General features: G+C 40.3%; 1 protein-coding gene across 3 annotated transcripts in view; it reads right to left on the bottom strand.

Moving 5' to 3' along the window:
- Window positions 1-21913, bottom strand: part of LOC135325036 (band 4.1-like protein 4A) — a 142272-nt gene extending 120359 nt beyond the window's left edge. For all 3 annotated transcript variants that reach the window (XM_064502400.1, XM_064502399.1, XM_064502401.1), the window contains exons 1-2: window positions 21787-21913; window positions 21280-21575 (exon numbers count right to left, since the gene is read on the bottom strand). In XM_064502400.1, the coding sequence (XP_064358470.1) occupies window positions 21280-21378 (99 nt within the window). In that variant the 5' untranslated portion in view covers window positions 21379-21575; window positions 21787-21913. The remainder of the gene's footprint in view (window positions 1-21279; window positions 21576-21786) is intronic.
- Between the last annotated feature and the right edge of the window lie 211 nt (window positions 21914-22124).

Below are 22124 nucleotides of genomic sequence, written 5' to 3'. Positions count from 1 at the left end.
ATCCTTTGTTTCTCTACTAGGGATTCAAAACCTTTTCCAAACTTTTCAGCATGTCATGCAAGCTACCGCAGTTCTTCACCACACTGTACTCTTCGGTCACCAGTCTCCTGGCAGAGAGTTCTGACCTTCCAGTTACTTGTACGCACGTGTGTGTGTATATGTATACATACACACACCCCTGTATATAAGTGATCCACTTCTGTTTACCAAGAATTGCTACTGTTAACATATTTGACTTGGGAGTAATCTTACTAACAACTAGACTTTAAGTCTACTAATTCTTCAGAACGTAAAATGAAAAATAATGATCTAACATAACTGAACTGATGACATGAAGCCTGAGCTTAATTATAAACTGCCAAGATATTATTATAACTCCACAGTAAATTGCAAGACAGACAATTTTTCAGCTGCCCACCAAGCAAGCTACTGAACTTGTCAGATCAAAGGAAACAACATTAAAGAAACAGGGCCACACAATTCTACAATTTTATGCATGACTGTAAATGTTTGAGTCTGTTTTGTATGAAAGTGGAGTGCTTTTATAAACTGAAAAATTTTAGACTTTATTCCCCAAATACAGCACAGTCAATCATACAGCTTCAATATAATGCCGCTTAAAAGAATTATTTCACTTCACCAAAAACACATCAGCATAATTTCTCCATTCTGACATTATACTATTAATCCATAGCAAATTTTCCATTGAAAAGTAAAGTCTTGGAGAGAGAATGTAAAATATTTTTGTGAACAAGCCAACGCTACAGTATAAAATAGAGATACAGTGAAAACTCATGCAACGGGTTTGCTTGATGACTATTCTCAGCCAATTCTGATTATTCCTCTTCTCTTCTTGAGATTATAGATCTTTTTCCCCACATTTTCCCTGAAATACAGGGAAAAGCTGTGAAAGATGTAATTACAGTATGTTATTTCTATTCAATTTCAGGATAATATTTTCAGTAAGTACTTGGTAAAACCAAACCAGTTGCAAAACTCTGCAGTTAACTGGCAAAGAACACATCCAGATGCTCAAAAATCCAGAAAATGCATTGTCACAATCAATATTTAAACAAAGTTCAAGATTTTCAGTTACAAAATTTAAAATACGACAGTTTCTAAAATTGGCAGGAAGATACAGGTAGCTCACTACAATCTTAAATCAACTCAGGTTCTGTAACCTACACAGATGATGAACTTTTTTATACCCAGTAATTAATCTGCTAAACAGGAAAATGAAACTTTCCTTGCTGACCACTGGTTTCTGCACCACAAAGTTTGATTAAAAGAAAAAGGTTAAGATGGAAAAAAGAAGAAACCATGCTTTCTTCCACTTCTGAACTAACTTTATGGCAAAAATAAATTACACAATCTTAACACAAGTCTTCTAGAATAATGAGCCTATTGAGCAGGCTGCAAAAAGATTCTCTATAGTATAAAAAAATCCCTGTCTTAGAACTGGTACAATGCATTGGAGCACCTCTTTATTTTTGTAAGCTCTTGCAGTATTATCTCAGCTCCTAATACATTACAAGTGTAGTTGCATTAATTGTACCATCAAAGACGCAAGTCAGTACAGGGCCTAGATATAGACCATGAGGTTTAATAAACATGTAAAGCTGGACAGTAACACCACAAACAGTATTGGTGATATAGCACATCATCAGTGGAGCTGCCTTTTTTTTTTTTTTTTTTTTAAAGGAAGAATAGCTCTGGAAAGCACAAATCAGGCAAGAAATCAATTCCTACACCTCAGTGCAAACATTTGCACTAATGACTCCCAAAACACTGCCATTTAGAAGGAGGTGGAGGAGGAAGAGTGGATTTAACAGCATTTATTAAAGCATTCTGATCCAAACAAAGGAGTGAAAAAAAGCTAGTTAACAGATAGAATGCAGTTTGACCTGAAAATACTATAATGTAAGATTGCATTCTGTAATTATGCACTAAATTTACTATTAATATTTGTTCAGTTAAGTGAAACGCAGCATGATAAATAATCCTTTCCAGCAAGACGAACAATAAAGCCATCCTCTGTAAATTAACTAAAGCAAGACAACTTCTCTTTGGAATACAGCTATCACTGCTTGCCTGCGAGCAACATTATGCAAACGTTTCAGAGGCAACAGATTTGCAGTTTTGACTCACAAACTAAAATGATGTTTAAAAAAGTGTTTTAATAAACTAGGTCCATGATAAAACACACAGACTTCAGTGTGGAGGTTACAATGCCTGCCTTTAAAATTAGATGGCTTCAGATTGCAGCGTTCAAGCTTTTCATCATGGGGATACGTGAGAGCATTTGAAAGATTTGGGAGCAGAAGTTCTATACTTTTCTGCTTCCCAAGCAGCTTAAAGCAGAAAATCTCAGCAAGTTCCCAGGTGGGGATTCCCTGCTTTGGGCGACCCTGGCGGCCGCTCCCCGGGAGAGCCAGCTCCCGCACGCTGCTGCCTGCAGAGCCTCTGTGGAGTGGGGAGAGGGAGCGGCAAGAATGAGCCCTGTTCCCCTATAGCCAGGTGGCACACAGCTCCTTGGGAATCACGGCCAACTAGAGCAAATTAAAGCAGTCCTCAGGCTACCCTAGACAGGGCTGGGCCAAGTCAAGAGAGGAGAAACACAGAGCTATAATTAGGATGGAGTTCAAGGAACACCTCCTCTCTCAATCAAATACATTTTCCCTCTTAATTCAGTCCAGCATTAATAGTTTTACAAAGATCTTTGTGATGTACCTACTCTCCTTCCCATCTCTGCAGCCACAGATTTAAACATTTGCAAGTCTAGGCAGGAAGAAGCGTGAATGGAAGGGCACATTACCATGTCGTTTCTATTTCATTTCATTTTTTCGTTGCGTAAAAGAAGGGGCTAGATCAGAAGAAATCAACTGGAATTGCAGTGCTGAGAATGAATGTGCTCTTCCTCCTCCCCAGGGGACTCAGTGGGCAGGGAACACAAAACACACTTCCCTAAATTCAAGCATCTCAGCAAGGCAAGAGCCAAACCTGAAGCAATCACAAACTGTTATTCTGAACTTCTACGGACCCGAAACTCCAGCAACATCCGAACCCAGCCTGGAAACAAACTGAAAAATATACTGGTTCAACACCTTTTTTCCCCTCCTTTTGCATTTTTGCTTCCAGGGTAGCAGCTGGCAAGACAGGTGGTTAATACCACTTTACAGATTCAGTCTAACGTTATGCTGTCAGAAGGACAAGATGACTAGAGGGACACTGGAGAACTTTTAAAATGTGAAAGATGAAAACTGCCTATTACACACACTCAGGTCCTTCAAAGCTTCACCCGAAACAGCAAGCAGCTTTGCCCATGGAGGAGATGAGTTCATTCTACAGGTGTTCAGCTTTCTGAACGCAGAGGGTTCTTCGATAAATAGTCAGAACATCTTTCTAAAATCAAGGGTTTCATCTTTTTAGGGGAAAGATGGAGAAATCATATGAACCGTAAGAAATAGGAAAGGACATTGGATGCAACAGTGTTGTGGAGATGTCAAAGAACAGATGCACAAAACCAAGCCAACAAACTTAAAAATTAACTCTACAGAGAAGAAGAAAACTGTCTGGCTGCAGGCATTTTATTTATTTATTTATTTTTAAGGGGAGATGAGCCAGGAAGTTGGCAGAGCTGGTGGTGAGTTTGTTTGCACACTTTAGCTTTGCTTCTGTCTTGTAGGGTTTTTTTAAGTGAATCCTTGCTCTTTGAGGTAAAATAAAACACCAGATTTTTGCCTGAACACATTTCCAGTCTTTAAGAGTCCCTCAGAACTTCTAACACAGAACTGTATGAGAACGTCTATCTGGTAGAAGGATTTGTATCTGATAAGATCAATTTTAATCAAAATACAAAGTAGTTCTTTCCCACTGCTCACATAACTGGCCCCTTCTACTCTCCTACTATCATCCTCATTTACAGGGAAAAGTCACACAGGGACTTCCAAAATAATGTCGTTCACTGCATTAGGGATTGTAACAAACATCAGATAATCCTTAACTCCCCAAATTTACAGTCAAAATAATGAAACAAAACGCAATACAAGGGAAATAATTTCCCCCATTCTGCAGTGCAGGGACTTGAGCTACAGACTCCCCCAAGGTCACACAGGAAGACTGGTAGAAGCAGAAACTGCACACCACTCGTTTACATACCATGTCAGGGGTTTGGCCAGCAGACCAAACTTACCAGCTTTTAGGCTCTCCATCATCATCTTCAGAAGACTCTTTCATGTCACATCTGAATTTCTGCTGGATCCCAGCCTGGCTCAAAGCTGCTTGGGAACGCACAATGTTCTGTCAGGCAAACAACTCCAGGTACAGCCAACATGAAGCGCAGAGATAATACACATACTTGAAAAGTTTGCTGTAGTTTGGAACAGCAGGGGGAGAAGCCGCCAAAGCTTTTGCAGAGTCACAAAGTTAGGGCCTGCCTACGCAGGGACTCTCAGAAGAACACAGCAGAATAGCAGTCCTCAGAGGCAGCAGTACAATGCTGTTTTCCTTCTCAAATAAGAGTATCCCTACGGGGGTGTAGGGCAACATATGATATTTAAAATATGTTAACGACATTAGTTGATTTGCTGCACACAGTGAAAAAGCAAATCTATGCATGATCTTTTACCTATGGTAGAAATTGCTGCTCAGAGTTTTTGCTTTTCTGTCATTGACAGTGATGGGCAGATGCTGTCCTCTGCTTGGTGCAAGGCCTCTGTCTCTCTCCTGCACTCTCACTTACCAGACTACGAAAAAACAGACTGACCAAAGAAGGGAGGGGGACACTAAGAAGATTGTTTAGATGAGCTTAGGCCTTTTGTTTCGTGATCGGGGAAGGAAAAAAATAGAAAAAGAAGCACCAGTCAAGTGAGACAAAGGGGATTTTCAAATTAGGGCTTTTAATGAGGACACAGCAGAAACAAAGGGAAAGTTTCATAGAGGTACACAAAAAGCACTGGACAGAAAAGAAACAGCTAAGGTCAACGCAAACCAGTCTTAATATTTTGTCTAGGTACGTGAATCTCTGAGACAGTAGTTGAAGGCATCTGAATACAGCCTAATGCCCCATACAGGCACACGCTCCTTCATCATGGGTGCCAAACAATTGTCCTGTCCTGTCCCTGCCCAAAGTCAAAGATGTCCACTGTTTCCTGGTATAAACAGTCTTGTAATATTCTATGAAATAACATGTTATAAAACATTAAGGATCAAATGTACTCTGTTCATAGACCCACTGAAGTTCAAAAAAATTAAAGTAGCTTAAATGAAAACAAAAGTGATCCTGGTTAGATAATGGGGAAAGCTTCCTAACATAGATGAGGAATGAAGTACTGTAACCAACTTCATTATAAATTGACTACATGACTACATGACCTCATTCTACCCCAGGTGTTCTGCGCAGGCAACCCTAACCATTGAGAAATGACGACTTAAGTGTCAAGGGAAAAAAAAAAAAAAAAGACACAGCTGCAAAAATCACAAAGCTTTCTTTAATTCTGAACTTCCTCATAGAAATATGGCAGGCTTACTGGTTTTAGGAGTCAGCAGGGTTCTTGTTTTTGAGTTTCTCTCTGCAACCATGACAACAGAAAGTATAAATTATTTTCAAAGAGAGCAAGAAAGAAAATCCAAGATTGTGCACTGAAAAAAACACCAACATGAAATTCATTATTAGAATCGCAGTCTGAAACACTGTGGATTTCAAGCCTTCCACAGAACTCAAAGACCCTAAAAAGATACCTGTGTTAGGTGAACTACAGCTACTGCAACCTGTGCAGGCCCTTAGCCAACAGCAAATGAAAGGCAATGCAACTAACTTAATCCTCTCACTGCAGGCTAAATTAAACTGAATTACCAACTGAATATTTGATATTTATGCACATAGATAGCTACCATAGCTGACATATGGCATGTTATTAACTTGTAACAGCTTGGATCATGTGCCCAAACCTTTAGGTAGAAACTTGTAAGAATCAGCAGAGCCCACAAGAGTTTCATGCAAGTAAACAACTGAGATGTTGCAGTCCCACTGAAGAACTTAATTTTAGGGAGGGTATACACCTACCTGAATCACCTGGCGTGGAACTTTGAACGCCGTATCACTACATAAATGACTGTGATAGTCAAATCTTCCTTTTGGAAAGCAATTTTAGTGTGTTCCTATGTGAAGAATTACAGTACTGCTTAGTACTGCAAATGTTTCTTTGTGTCAGCAGCAGCTGTTCCTTAAAACTGTTAAATCCACATTTAATTATCTAGCATTGTTTTTTTTAAAAAAAAAAAAAAAGAAAATACAGCCTCAACAGCATAAAATCTTTTACTTTTTGTTTCTAGCACTGAATAAGAAAATACCAACTCAACTGCTAAGATGCTGCTTCTCAGTTTTAGCTCATGGGTCCAGCTCTCATACGCCAGGCATCATAAAGGCAACTTGATATAAATGATACTGGTGTCCTGATACTTTCTAACTGGTAATTCAGGCCTTGAGACAGATTTTCATAAATAACCAAGTGCCTAAGGATGTGCAGGGGTGCCACGCAGGAGCGCTAGAAATAAATGCTTTGGAAATACTCTTACTCACCTAAATACTTTTGAAAATACGTATCATGTCTATTTCCTTCATGTGCAGTTCTGATCCTGCTTATAATAATGGGACACAATTTAATCCCTTTTGATATCAAAAGGCAGGATCCTCCTCACCAAGAGCAGACCCTTCCAATCTCCTCTTTTTCACATGCATGATTTGTTGCTGTTTTATCTTGATTTTTTTTTTTTTTTTTTTTGCTTTGACACATTATGGCTCAAATGACCTTCGAGGTAATCTGACAAAGGAAAATATTACTTTTTCCCTCTTATAGCAGAACATGTGTGCTGACTGAAGCCTAATTGTTACTTCTACTTTGCTTAATTGAGCTGGATAAAGATTCTCATGTAACTTGAGGATATAATTCCCAGTTGAAGCAAAAGCCTAGAACCAGAACAAACCTTTGTTCAAAACAACAAATGTTTTCAAGCAGGTCCAGCCTCCTACCTAAAACCAAGTAAACTAAGACATTCTTGGTCACAAGAAATCATCTGTTTCCCCAGGGTTCAAAACTAGTCTGTTATCTCACCAAAATATTTTTTCTGCTGTATGAATATATCTAAGCTACAGATTACATTTGTTTCGAGTTGCTTTAGGCTTGTACAGCATATTCCTTTTCCCATAAACAACTAGCCTATAATAACACGAGCCTGATCACAGTCGTGTAGCAAAACAGACCGTAGCGAGGTTGCACTTCTGTTCTCAAAAGTACCTCCAGTTAGTCAGAAGGACAATTTTTGCACGCAGACAAAATCTTGAGGTTTTGAAAAGAAATGGGATTGATAGGTTGTGGGTTCTGTGTTTGCAAAAGGTCAGCACTTATTGTGGAATTACCTGCTACGCCTTTGGCAGACAAGCCATCTTTGCACCTTTGTGTCAGAGATGCTTAAAATCCTCAGGCTTGGCTAAAAACAAAGACAGCACCTTCTGCGCACTGCTCCTGGAATCGCTGTGCACATGCCATCTCCCTCCCAGCCTGCCCCAGCAAAGGGCTGCCAAGCTGCTAATGATAGCCTGTTATCTTTCGCACTTAAGGAAGGGTTAAGCTAAATAAGTATAAAAGTATTTGTATGTGTATAAACTGTTTCCACACTGTTTTACCTTTATAAATGTTTTGATATAAAAATATCACACCCACAACCAAAACTGTGATATCCACACAGGAACTGGATGCAGATCAGTCCAAAGCTACCTGTCATATATGCTCGTAATTTGGGGCAGATGCCTGGTGCTATTTACTCACAGTAGAATTCTGTAAATTTTATTATCAAAAGAACAGCCCTAGACTGATCAGCTATTCAACTATGTAGGAACAATACTCCCTGAAATATGACTTGGCTTCTTTTCTCCCCCATCCTAACCTGTTCCCCTCCCACATTTGTCTATTTAGTCACTTGTGTACTGCTTCAGCCCCAGAATGACAACTCTCTGGGGCAGGGCTTGCCTTTGTGTTGTTTGTTTGTGGAGTACTTTGATGTTTTATTGGTGTGCTCAAGTGCTATCTAGACTAAAACAATCATCATTATAAATTTACACATACCCAGAATGTCTGTGAAAATTTGAGCACTAACTTTGTACAGCAGGAAACAGCTGTACACTTGAAAAATAATTTCAGTTAATCTATATATATCCCTTACTGTTATGAATAAGGGAGGATAAATGAGTAAAGTCAAAGGTGTTGTTTAATTAAATGTTCAGCCCTTTCTTCCAGATTAGAAATGGTTAGCACTCTTGACAGAGAGAATACAAGACTTCCTTTGTGTATACTTTAAATAATCACTACTGCAATTTCCTTTAAACTGTTCTTCTGGTTCCCCCCCTCCTGTTTCAGGCTTAGACAGAAGAGCTAAAAGGAATCACGTTTTTCCCTGCATTATGATTTTTTTTTTCTTTTTGCAAACCTGTACTGAGTACAAAAAGCCTATCAGGCAGATCAGGTTTCCTGTTCCCTGTAACTGTTCCTAGTAATGGTCTAAACTGACTCCAAAAGGCAAGTATGTTTGTATGTACCATGAACTTGCAGAGCCAACACCTGCTTCTTAAAGGCACTTTACACTTTGCTAGCTCCTGTAATTTACTGGTCGAATATATTCTTTTGCTTCACTTCCCGTATGCTCAGCAATCAACATTCAAAATTCAATTACACTACTTTTCTACAGTTCAACTGGATTTTCTTATCCCATGTTCCTTCTGTATGCAAGCAAAGGAATAAGAATCAGATCAAGCTTGAGAAATGAGATAATAGGCAGCAGTCTGTTAGATGTCCTTTTTCTCACAGATAATAATACTGAGTCCAGTCTGCTCTATGCAGTGAGATTTATGTAGGAAGAAATGCCTATTAACATGAAGAATCAAATCCTCTGCTGGCAAAGGCAGAAGAAATTCCACTAAATGCAACAGAACTACATCAATCCATTGGTGGATTAGATACAAACACACGCAAAAAATAATCACCTCTAGTGTGAAGATAGGTATAGCAGACATTTATATAACTTCAGAAGGCAGGAGAATGCAGTTAGGAACACTGGCTTGTACTTCTGTTACTTTTCATGCATGCTTAAACTTCAAATACAGCAGGCACATAAAAACTGGCTGTTTTGAAGCATCAGCAAGAGAAAGCACACTGTAGGCTTAAATAAAACAGAAGAAAGCTTCACTTAGACTTTTGATTTTGGAGTTTCATTGCGTGCATTATTTGTTTACGAAAAGTTCTGGACTGAGATTCTTGGAGAGAGGTTTCTCTATGTGTAACACAGGTATATCACATGCAGCAGTTAAGTATTTCTTCATGCTGTCCTACTGCAAAGCTTCAGCCCTGACCTATGCAGCAGTCATGGACAAAAAAGAATAGAAGAATAGAAAATACCATGGGCTCAAGATACAGACTGTGTAACCGGGGGGGGGGGGAACACCCTCTATAATGAAAAGTATACTGATTTTGGTTCATCTTCAGTGAACTTAATGCAGCTAGCTTAGTCTCCCCTGCCTCCTCCCAAAAATCAAACCTTTCTCTCAACAAAGAAAGACAAGCAAATGAGAAGCACGCTTTCCTGTGGGACTTTTGTCTTCTTCTGGAGTTTTGGCATGCTAAATTAAAAATTTTGGGGTGTTCCAAAAACAGGAACGGGACAGATCTATGCCAAGACAGACTTACAACAAAAGACAGCAAGTTCTGCGAAACTTTTTTCCTTTTGACATTTTATAGATTCCCTGCCCAATATCTTTCTTTCAGCAACACCACTCCAGTTTCTGTACACATACACAAAAATCAAAAACAAACCTATTATTTTTCTGACCAACCAGGCTGACTTTTGTTCACCTATTACAAAGCAGCAGAGGTCATAAATAAAACATAGCTTGCCTTGCCCTCCATCCAAAGACTTCAGGAGACTGCTCGTGAACCTTGCTTCTACTGCAGATCTTTCTCAGGAAAGAGGGAAAAGAGAAAAAAACAGTTCTAGGATCACTGAATAAAGATGAAGTCATGAAAGTAACAAACAGCTCTCATGTTGGAAACAGCCAAACTCAAGACCTGAACTCTGATGAAAGACCAAGGATGACAAAGAAAAAGTTTAACTTCTTTTATTTAAAAGGTAGTAAGTTTATACATTTCTTTTATGTGAGCAACAGCTAACATCTTCAAACAAGATCTAACACATTTTATTTTCAGTGTCATCACTTATTAATTGAGCCTGCTCGCAGAAAAATCAGGTCCAAATTGGCTCCTCTTGAAGTTGGTGCCAAAACATGGTAGAACACCTACTGTCTTCTCTGGAATTGAAGCTGGGTTCTCCATTTCAAGCACTCCCAAATGGGGGAAGGGCTTTGCTAACTCACTACTGCTTTCACGAGAAAAAGAAATGTTATTACCAAATCACTGTTCTGAGGGAAGAGGATTAGCTTTTGCCAGTACAGCCCAGAGACAGACTAAGAACTGAAGGAATGAGAAGGCCAAGAGCATTTTCTTAATAGTAAATCTTGTCCAACCCTATTTGGAGGGTCAGGAGAGCAAAGAATACAGATGCCCTGTTTTCAGAGGAAGGTAGTTTGTAGAGATGATTTTAAAGCCACTATAATTTGTCAAGTCTTACACTGCAGAACAGTACTCAAAATAGTTCAGAATAAGTGGTATCTTTAAAGGAGACCAAAAGCTTTTGTTTCCAAATGTTACCATAGCTTTAGAACTTGCTGTGCTCCAGGTGAAGAAAGCACATGTTGAAAAGTAAACTGAAGTATTCAGCCAACCTAAATGTTATACACGAAAAGAAAAGGCACGTGTTTTGGAACATCTTGGTCATGCTGAGGGACTTTTGGAGAGAAAAAAGAACGGGGGAAAGAATACGGCTGAAGAATCTGACATCACTGCAAAACGGAAGCAAAATATTTAACCTTTTGAACCTATGTGCTTTTTTCCATCCTGAAAATATTATTAAAATAACACCTTCAAGCCAAGTCCCTCCTCCCCTCTCCAAAGCAGCCGATGCAAATTAAACCTAAAAAGCTGAGGGCAAGTCAGGACATTCAAACACGTCTCCAAAAGGGCTCCATTACAGGGTCCTGTGACTTTCCTCCCTTCCTCCTCAGAAGGAACAAAGATAGGAGAAAAGCTTTTTGCAAGTGTAACCATGCTGTCAATTTGGGTCTCCGATTTGCCCAGGACCTTTGTCTCCCGATTCCCCGATACTAAATTTAGGGTACCTTTGTCCCATGCTCCCTTCTAAAGTGTCCCAATTTCCTCCAGAAGAAGATCCAGGTACAGTTGTCAGGATCATTTGCTGCATGGGCCCAAGATAAATAGCTTGGCTTCAGTTGTTCAAGCCAGTCTTCGACATTCTCCAGCCATCCATGCACCTTCAAAGCACCCTGATATGTATTACCCACACCTCGATGTCGTGCTATGAAAATCAGCATTATGATGGTCTGAGACTCATTTCTTTCTTTTTTTCTGGAATACTGAATAAACAAACCAACTGCATACACACAAAATTGTCTCTCAGCTTCAATCCAGTTTCAAGCGCCCCAGAGGAGAAGCTCTGGGCTGCCTGCAACATTGTACAGATGCAGCCAGTCTGCACCATTGAGTCTAGGATGCCATTCACTGCCTCATATTGTCTACCCAGATAGTCCAGACATGGCCACAGAGAACCACAAAAAACTTGAGATTCTTTAGGTTCCTCAGCATGAACAAAACCTGAAAAAGTAGTAGTAGCCACAGCTTTCCAGCCCTGTATTTAATATACTTGAGTCTAAAAGACAGGTGACTTCCTTCCACTAACTTTGACAAGGAAGAAGAATATCCTACTTCGCAAGTATCAGGCATCTTCTATACTACAGACAAATACATAGCACCATAAAAACAGAAGATTTAGAGCAGAGGTGAGACCCAGTGTGGTATTCTTCTGTCTTTGATGGCAGCTGACACCAACAAGTTTTGAGGGTTCAAGAAGCCCCCAGTACACAGATGTGCAAAAAACCTGTTTTTATATTATGTTTCATACTAATAATTAGAGATTATCTTACTTCAGAAAGGGTATCTAACCAAATGCTTCAAGTTTTAAATCAGAGCTGAAGTTATGCTTCGTTATTCACATTAAATGTTCTTTACCTTTTTTGAATCCTAAGTAGTTAGCTTCACCAATTTCCTATGGTAATCACACATGGCATAAAAATACATATATAGATATATAGTTGTCCTTAAAGTTTGGAATGTCTCCCCTTAAAAGATTACTAGTTTCAGTATTTTGAGCCAAAAAACTAAACCCCATTGTATTCTTTCTAGCTGCCATTCATCCACAGAATAGGAAAAAAGGTATTTTTTGTGAAGTTTTTACACTGTGACACTTAGAATCTGAATAAAACTGATTTATGAGAAAGATTAATAATAAATGTGATCTGTAATATTCTTTGGCATTAATATCTAATTACTGGATATTAATATTTTTGGTGACACTACAAATAACATATTCTGATCTCAGACTGGTATTAATGAGAAGTTACACTGAAATATATAGTTTGTGGAAAATAAGAACCAATTCCAGTGATTTTCATCTGGATGATCTTTCTTCTGGCTTAATCCTGCAAAATGCTGAACTTCCTTTAGTTCAACAAAGTGTTAAAGCATGTGCTTACATACATTAGTAGTCATGCCAAATTCTACCACCAATTACATGGGGAAACTGCCATTTTCTGCCTTCCAAATACCTTTCATGCAATTGAGATATAAAAGATCCTCCTTTTCCATTACTAAAAGGCATTTAGTTTCACATGGCCAAAGAATTTATTCCTAAGTGCATTCAGTACTCATTTTCTGGAAACCCAGTAAAGTACTAGGTCATTCATTATCAAATTGGCTCACTCAACCACATATAGATTTTACCCACCTATCTGAAACTTCAAGAAATAAGCCTAGAGGAAGACAGCTTGTCTCCTTGTCTGACTTAGAGAAACATTTTCCACCCTGCAAAGTATAGAAGGTAAATGCTGACAAATAAGTAAGTACATGAACCATACAAAATATAGCCCACTTTTTCCTCTACATTAGTAACTATCCATGACTATAAAACAATGAATTTATCAAATATTTTAATTGTAAATTGAAGCCGTAATTGGATTTCCTACAATTTCCTAGGATTTCCCTTATTAAACATATCTAATAAAAATAACCAACAGGACAGACTATTTGTCAATTATGTACATTTCTTTCGTATGACACCAAATAAGAATACAAATTTAACTGGGGTGATGAGAAAGACGCTGTTTAAAAGCAATCATTACGAACCTCTGAGATTAAAAAAAAATGGTTGTGTAGGTTAATGATGCATGCAGTTCAATGAAGATATCCATGAACAATGATCCAAAAAACCTACATAGGCATTTTAAATTTTACTTGTTATTTTCTATGATGTTTTACACTATCAATTCAAAGAAACTACTGGTGGAAACTACTTTCCACCTCTGGAAAGAAACTACCAAATAACATTTCACAAAAGGTTTCTCTGCTTGTCATCAGCATTTCTTTTCCTCTTTCACCGATATTCCCAACTCTATTTCTCTCTCTCTATTTCTAACCTCCCAATGCTATTACGATTCTTTTCTTTCTTTCAAATACAGTATGCAGATCCATTTGCTGATGCAGCTGCTGCTGCCTATGGTCCCTACATGCCTTAGACAGGACTATTCTGGTCCTTTTTCTTACAGATAACAACCTGCCTCCCAAAGAGTCACTGAGCACAGTCAGCTCATGTCTAGTGGAGACAACAGTAAAAGCAAAGTATGGTTTACGGTGATATATAAATCTCTAAATATGACTGTTTAAATTTTAGCTTTAACACACACACGCACAAACACACACACACACAGTATTTATAGTGACAAACAAAGCAACACAGCTTTCTGTCAGAGATAAAAGAACACATTCCCCACTTGGCAAAACAGACAGGCTGCCCCCTCAATATTGCAACAAAACCAAAGGAGCAGAGCTCTCCCTTTGCAACGCTTCTATTGGTTTTCCACTTTGAGTAATAGCGTGGGGTGGTCTCAGGCATGTCCCTTTGACCTGAGTGCCTGCAGGGTTCAACCACCCCCAACACAGGATGCAAAGGAAAGAGTGGAAACAAAAGCACAAATAGTCAATACTGAAATTACGATCTTGATTTTAAGCCATGAAATTAAATGGGTATGACATAAGCACAAGATCTGATCAATAAGGACAGTATCTAAAATGTGTACTAAAAAATGCAGTCTGCAAAACTCTGCCCAGATGTTGAAGTATGATTATTCACTTGAAAAGAGCTCACTTTTGAATAAAATGTAGCTAACGTCTGTTCTACCATTACAAAGGTGAAATTCCCTTAAGAAAAATGAGAATTAAAATAAAAAAAATCTGACAAGACCCAAAAAAGGAAAATGTATCAGTAATCTTTCATCTTTCTAACAAAAATACAGTTATTAGTAATCATGCAGCATGATCAATACATAACTTCTCATTTTCTCATACATGTTCAATATCATCTTGGCAACAGAAACTTTACATCGTGAAGTGACAAAAAAACTACAGCTTCATAATTAAATTCTCTTTCTGAAGCATCTCCTCAGTTATGTTCTCTTACGGTCTCTTGAAGAGTTCCCATGTTATCATGTGGTTCCAATTCTTAAAAGATTTTCTTTCTTGAGGGGAAGGGGAAGGGCTGCAATTCTGCAGTAGAATTTTATTTTACAACTAGTAACTTTAATAACCTAAAATAAATAAAACATCAACTGATGGTATTTAACTATACTAAATACTCTAAGGCAAGAAATGTTAGCTTCAAGTTACAGAAAACCAGAAGAAAGTTTAATAAAAGGGCCACCTCACACAGTTTACATTTGCCCTGATTATATTAAGAAATTATTGCCCATTAAAACCACCAAAACAGACCCTTCTGACAATATTATTACTCAAAGCTCAGGTTGACTAAAAGGTAACTTCGTTTAAAAGTTAATGGATTTCCTTCTTGCTGTCATGCTGGTTTCATTAATTTAGTTAAGTGCACCTAGGGAAAATAAAGTGTCTCAGTGTTCATTTATTATATGGTTATTCCCTGGTGCATTCAAAATTGCTGGTCTCATCTGTGAAGATACTGGTGAAATTAGTAATCTATTTCAAATATGTGACAGTAATTTTGAGGAGTAGTTAATTTATAGTAAGATTAGTGAAACCATTTGTTTCTTTCATTCCTTTTTTAACTAGAGGACAGAAATGTGAAAAGGTGCACAACTGCACGTGCACCACATTGCACTCAGTGTGAAATCAGATTTCTTCATCCTATTTTATACCTTTATAAAAAAAATAGAAAGATGCTATTCTTTTTGCAAGCATGTAAGTTCTATGAAGTATAATTAATCCACATTTCTGTTTATTTTCACTGTCACTGTTACAAACAACCCTTAGATGCATTATATCAATGACATTCAAGAAGAAAATACGTATTTACTTACCCTGGGAGCTTGATGATATTATCTGTTCAGTTTCCCTGCTGCTGTGCAAAAGATGCACACATAACAGTAGACTGTAATTTTGTAAACAAAAGAAAAAAACGAGGTTGCAAACAAGACTTAGAAATAGTATTTTTAAACCACTGCTTTTTTTTTTAAGAGATTTCAAGATTCTGTCCTTTTATTAGTTTACCTTTTACTAACTTTTCAAAGTAATATTCTGAATATCTAGAAGAATTTCTGTCTAGAAAGTATCAATTAATCCATACCAAATAAGGCAAAAGAAAAAAATACAGATTTAACATGCTTGAACATTGATATTACAGTTCAGTAGCACAAGGAGGCAAACCACACAGTCCAAAATTGTCATAGATGGAAAGCAGCTATAATCTACCATAAAAGAGATTTTTAAGATTTCTGAAAATACACCTGCATAAAAAGCAAATTTATCACAGAAAGATATTTTGATTTTTTTAGAAGTGCAGAAATATACAACAGCAAAAAAATCACTATCAAAAAGGATATATTCCATATTCACTTGGCAAACAACTACCAATTTCACTTTGAATGCCAACTCTGTTAGAGTCATTAACAAAATATCAGATCTTCCTATTCACAGGGATCTATCTTCTACTGGCGTATGCATTCATTATGCATTTACATCAGGAAAAAAAGAGATTATCATTCATATATTGACTTCTTGGAGTCCCTAGAGTTACATCAGATTACTCCAGAAGCACATCCCAAATTTTCTGCACACAGTCTACTTTCAAGGCGTGAAGCCTGGGGCATTTTGTACTGCCTCAAAAAAATATCTTCATCACGGAGTGGGGGAAAAAAAAAGACATTATCTTTGCAAACTCACTGAGAATAATCCAAGAAAATATGCTAAGAAATGGTATGTTTATCAATTCAATATATTATACTAAATCATACTGTCATATATTCCAGAAGTTTCTTTACAAAATGTATCATGTTTTGATGAACTCAGATTTTTTTTTTTAAACATGTATCTAGTCACTTAAGAAAGATCCTAACCTCAGTCACTCACTACTTTGGGTATTGTGTGTGGTTTGTGTGGTGGGTTTTTGTTTTTTGTTTTTTTTTTTTTTTTTTGTATGTTGAGATGATGAAGCCTGCTTTTAAATTCTTGGATCCCATTTTGTTGAATTCTCAGTAGACCGTCATGCAGAAAAATCAGTCTGCTTACTTCCCAGTTAAATGCCACACATGTTCCTTGGAAATTGTGCCCGAGTACATTATATAGAGATTTGGCCTCTAACTGTATGCTTATAAACCATGAAGCGTAACTCCGTATGGAGGACCACGCAACTTGTATGTCACAAAACCCTTTAATGCCTTAAAATGCTAAGTAAGTGATAAGCTGTCCAGAAAATCACTGTTAGATGGTACTACTGAATAAAATACTGTTACCTTAACATCTACTGTAAACAGAATCTTCCAAGAAAAATTAGTGCAACTATCCTATCACTTCTCTTATTATGAAACTTCACTGTTAGCATGTTTTCAAATGTGTCACATTAAATAGGACTTAAATGGCACGGAAATAGTGCTCAGAGAGGAATTTCAGGGAATACTTCAAAAGTGCAGTTACCAGAAAGCTTTAGTCTATCTGGTTTGTGCACTAGAGAAGTAGTTAATTTTTTTGTGAAGACCTTTATTCCAACCAAAGAGATGTAAACATGAAATAGCAATGTTTCAAAATATTTTGAACTTCTTCAGGAAGAAGAAAACAAACATGCTTGCCTAAAATAACATTTTCAAATAAAATAAGTAGAAAAATTGACAAGGTTCCTGTTTACATATATCTTACAGGATTCCAGTTTTTGCTGAAATAGGTAACTGCAAACTAGTATGTTTCACAGCAGTATTTTCTAAGGACCCACAGAGCCTTCCTCAACTTTTGACAACAAATTTTTGCAACAAAACACCAATTTCCTTCTGCAAGGACATTTACTCCAATTCTTAAGGAAGCGAACACACAGAATGCACACAACCCATCTGCAGTCAGGTACAGTATCAAAACACTACTGACATGTTTCGTGACATCAACAAATAAGCTGTATCTACTTAGAAGGTAATATCTTACTATAAAACCTGCCTAAATTATTGTTTAGCTATGTGAAGACTAGTCAAAATAACAGTCCTGGAAAAGTGATTATTTTGCTTCATTCTTATCTTATTTGGAGTACAAGGCTTGTAACAACCTGTTTCCTGACTGGTATCCTGAACACCCTTCTTAGAGCTTACTCCATCTGACAGTAGTAAAAGATGCCTCAATCTGATACCATATACCTTGGTTAGACATTTCATCCCAGAACTGGAGAATAGCCTCTAAATCCAAAATATTCTGGACTAGGAACTGCCACTGCTTGATTATTTCAAAATACGTACTATCCAAAGTCTCTCTCTCCATGAATGTGTTTCAGGTAAACATTAAAAAAAAAAAAAAAAAAAAAAAAAAAAAAAAAAAAAAGACATTCAGTGCCCTTTCCTGATTATCTAGCTATCATCAGCCTGCAGTAAACCTAAGACCGGACAACCGACTTCCATATTTTCACACAATAATGCTCTTATCTTAAGCCACAAAGACATAAAGGCAGAACAGCAAGGCAGCACTGGTAACAGTGAGAAAACAGAAACAAAATACAAGAAACAAAAGTCCATTTGAGCAATTACAAAGAAAAGATCAGCACTAGCACCTCCAGACAAAGTGGCCCAAGGCAGCCTGGCCAGTGCTACCAACCCAGAGGCCTGGGAACTTTATTCCCAACTTTGATGCATGACCTCTTTGCATGACCTTGAAAAAGTCACTTGACCTCGCTGCACCTCAACTTCCCCACCTGGAAGCAGGAAAAACAATCCTTTGCTTTCCCTGACAAGCTCTTTAAAATCCACAGAGAAGAGTCAAGTATCTCTAAATTGCAGCTGAAGCCTTAATCTTGCACCTCCTCTGCTCAGTGTGTTAATCTGAAGTACAACTTGAAGCCCACTTCTGTAGTAACAAGAATGCATTAATAAAAAATGGTAGTTCACAAATGCCATATTTTGCTGCTTGCGGTTGCTGTCAAACATAGCAAGCCAGAACTCTAATGCAAACTAAGCAATGCATTTTCTAAACTTGACATTGGTACAAATACCCACTTTATGCCTTTAATTCAGATTCACTGAAGAAATCAAGCTGCCTGGGACTCCTACGGTCAGACAGCTCAGTCTTCCACCCTTTGAAGCAAATAACAGGACTAAATCCACTACAATCAAGTAAGAACATAGACAGTAAATAGCTATTAAGTTGTGGTTTTCATTTCTAGCAGACATGCATCTGCTTGGGGGAAGAAAAAGGGAACAAAGTTGCTTTTATAACCACTTAAAATCTCTGCTCTTGTAATAGTTCAAAATTTGTAAAACAGTATCAAAAACTTAAGTTTCCTATATAGTTATAAACCCAATTAAAAGTGTGAAGACAGAAGAAAGACCACATCCAGAATTTGAAGTTCCAAGAACATCTTTGATTCAGAATAAAATACTTAAAAACATTTATAATCTGTACCTTGTACAGATAAAAATGAGTATTATAAAAACAAGTAAAATGAGACCCCTCCTTTTCCGATATGCGTATGCTAACAAAGGTATTAAAATAAAACATTCAGAAAAGGCTTATACATATGATTTTTTTCAAGCTTAAAATGGCAAATTACAGAATATCACAAATTTTAAAAAGTCTGTTTTACTAAGAAATCACCACACAACTTCAATGTAAAACCCTAGAATAAAAGCAACACAGAAGCTTTCCAAGCAGCTTAAGCCAGGACTCAGCTGAAAGAGCCAGTTCTGCCCTCCTCCAGCTGTGAAGCGAATCAGGGCACTGACCCAGCTGAAGACTAACGCAGCAAAAGGAAAACCAATGGTTACTCTTCAGCTGGACCTGCAACGCTCTTCACATGCAGCTGTACAAACACTTGTGCGGGTACAAAGGCAAAGGAGAAACACAAAGGTGGAAATGAGCAGCTGGGGAGGGCTGTGCAGTTCCTTTCTGCAAGCCTTCAAAGGCTCACGGAGCTACAGCACTAGGGTGTGGTTTCACATTATACAAATTTAATCCAAAAACCAGACTGCTACAGAAAGGGAGGATCTCCTTTCCCTAATGTCCCCTGCTGTGCAATCCCAGCACCTACCCCAAAATATTAACAAACTATTACTTTTCTGTCAGACCAATACAGCTTTCCAACTCATTTAAAACCACTTGATGGCTAGATTCAACACAAAGAAGGGGCAGGTAGAACAGGACCAAACCTTCAGCATCATGCCACCCTATGATAGGAAACCATACTCTGAGCTAAACTAGTCCCTTCCCAACATTGCAAGTTATACACTCTCAAGAGTAAGTTATACCTCCAGACCCTTTCTTTCCCATTGAGGCATTAATTTTTATTGGACACTGCATAAACCCATCACCTTTCAAGGTCTGGATTCAGGAAGCCAACCCTAGGACTATCTTGGCAGATTATTCTTTTAATAACCCGACTGCACATTTACAAGCAACAAAAGTGTATATACATGAATAATATATACACCCGCATCTGCACCTATAAAGGTAAGCTTTTCAGAAGTGTCTAAATTTAAATTCCAAAGTCCCAGTCATGTTTGAGTTCAGTGCCTGCCTAGGGATTTGCTTACTACTCTGTGATAAATACGGATTTATGAGCCCATTTACAGACACTTGATTCTGCAAATCCTGGCAATCCTCAATACATGCAGAGATGGTAGTGCCACAGATTACAGATAAATTTATTCTGGCTCCCCCTCTTCCTCTTCAGATTTTTTTTTCCTCAGTTGTTTCACAAGACTAATCACTCAAGCTGAAACATTACAGGCTATTGCAGGATGGTTTTTATTCTTTGGATGTCTCAGCTAAAATAGATTAGCCATTTCTGAGAATAAATTTAGAAAACCTTTTTTTCCCTCCCGATCCAACACGGAAACTACGGTCTTATGTTGCAAATAAATTCAAGCCCCTGTGCGTTGGAACAAGAGCTCCAAGTGTCTGAGACATGCCATTTGCTGTCACCAGGCTTAACCAAACCGGACCGAGTTAAGGGTCTTTAGAAAAATCTCAGTTTTCACATGCTCTGTCAGCACTCATTAGAGCTTGGCAGATGACTACTTTGAAGAGTTCATCTGCTGCACCGCACGACTTTCCCACCGGCCGGGCTGCCAGCCGCGGGGCTCGGCGGCGAAGCGGCACCGGCCCCCGCGCGGGGCAGCGCCCCGGGGCGGCGGCGGCGCCGGGCGCTGCCCCTGCAGCCGGCACCGGGGCGCGGGGAGGGCAGTGACTCGACGGGGGGGTGCCGCAGCCCTGCACACCGCCTCCGACTTTTCTTCTCCAGCATGTACAGTAAAGCACTTGTACGAAGGACCCCGGGTCCTCCAGAGCGCTTGGCACCTGCTCATTTAAATGAGTATCTGAAAGTAAACTCTGCAAAGCCACGTCCGGCCACCGACACGCGTCTTCCCGACCCATCTGCCCCTGGAGAGGCCGCAGCGAAAGTCTCTCGATCCTTTTGCCCCTCCCGAGGGTCCCGAGAGCCCCCTTCCCCGCCCCGCTCCCTCTCGGCTGCTCACCTCGAGGGGAGCTGAGCGCCCCTCGGCACCCGGCCCGGCTCCCCCGCGCCGCAGCCCCGGCGGGCGCCGCCCGCCCCTACCTTGATGCCCTGCTGCTGCGTGGTCAGGGCCAGCTTGGACTCATCCAGGAGCAAAACTTCGCAGTAAAATTCCTCCGGGACAGCGCAGAAGCAGCCCATGCCTGCTGCGATGGCCGGGACGAGGCGGGGAGGAGGGAAGCGCCCCGGGCGGCGGCGGCGAGGGGCTGGGCCGTAGCCGGGCCGCGCCGCGGCAGCGGGAGGCCGGCGGTGCTAGGGCGCGGCGCGGGGCCCCGCGGGGCCGCCCTCCGCCGCGGCCATCCCGCGGAGCAGCCTGGACGGGAAGTGCCGGGAGCGTCCTGCGAGAAGCGAGAGAAAACGGCCGCGGTAGGAAGGAGCCAGGGCGCAGCCCGCGTCCCCGGCTCGCTGCCACGGCCGCCCCCCCGCGCCGGGAAGGCACCGAGCCGCCCCGCGCCGCGCACATTGCTTCGCCTCCCCTTTGTGTGGAGGAGCGGGCGCCGGGGAGCGCCCCCGCCGCGGCGGGAGGGTCCCGTCCGGCGAGCGCGTTACCTCGGGCCGCGGGGCCCTCCCAGCGGAGCGGGGCGGCGGCAGCGGCGGTGGCCGGCCGGCGCGGGGCTGGCGTCCCTCGGCGGCCCGCGGCCATGTGCGGAGGGTGCTGTCTGCCGCCGCGGCTCGCCTCCTCCCCCGGCTGCCTCAGCGGGGGCGGAGGGAGCGCTGCCGGGCGCCGGGTCGACCCAACCGAGGGGAAACCCGCCGCCGCTCCGCCGGTGCCGTCCTCCGCGCGGGGCGGGCTCCCCCACGACGGGCGGGCGCGGAGCGCAGCGGCACCGGCACCGGCACGCACGCGGCGCGGGGGCCGGCAGGCGCCACCTGCCCCGCGGAGGAGC

The sequence above is a fragment of the Dromaius novaehollandiae genome, chromosome Z (assembly GCF_036370855.1).
Source record: "Dromaius novaehollandiae isolate bDroNov1 chromosome Z, bDroNov1.hap1, whole genome shotgun sequence".
Lineage (NCBI taxonomy): Eukaryota > Metazoa > Chordata > Aves > Casuariiformes > Dromaiidae > Dromaius > Dromaius novaehollandiae.
This window is presented reverse-complemented; position numbering and strand designations above follow the sequence as displayed.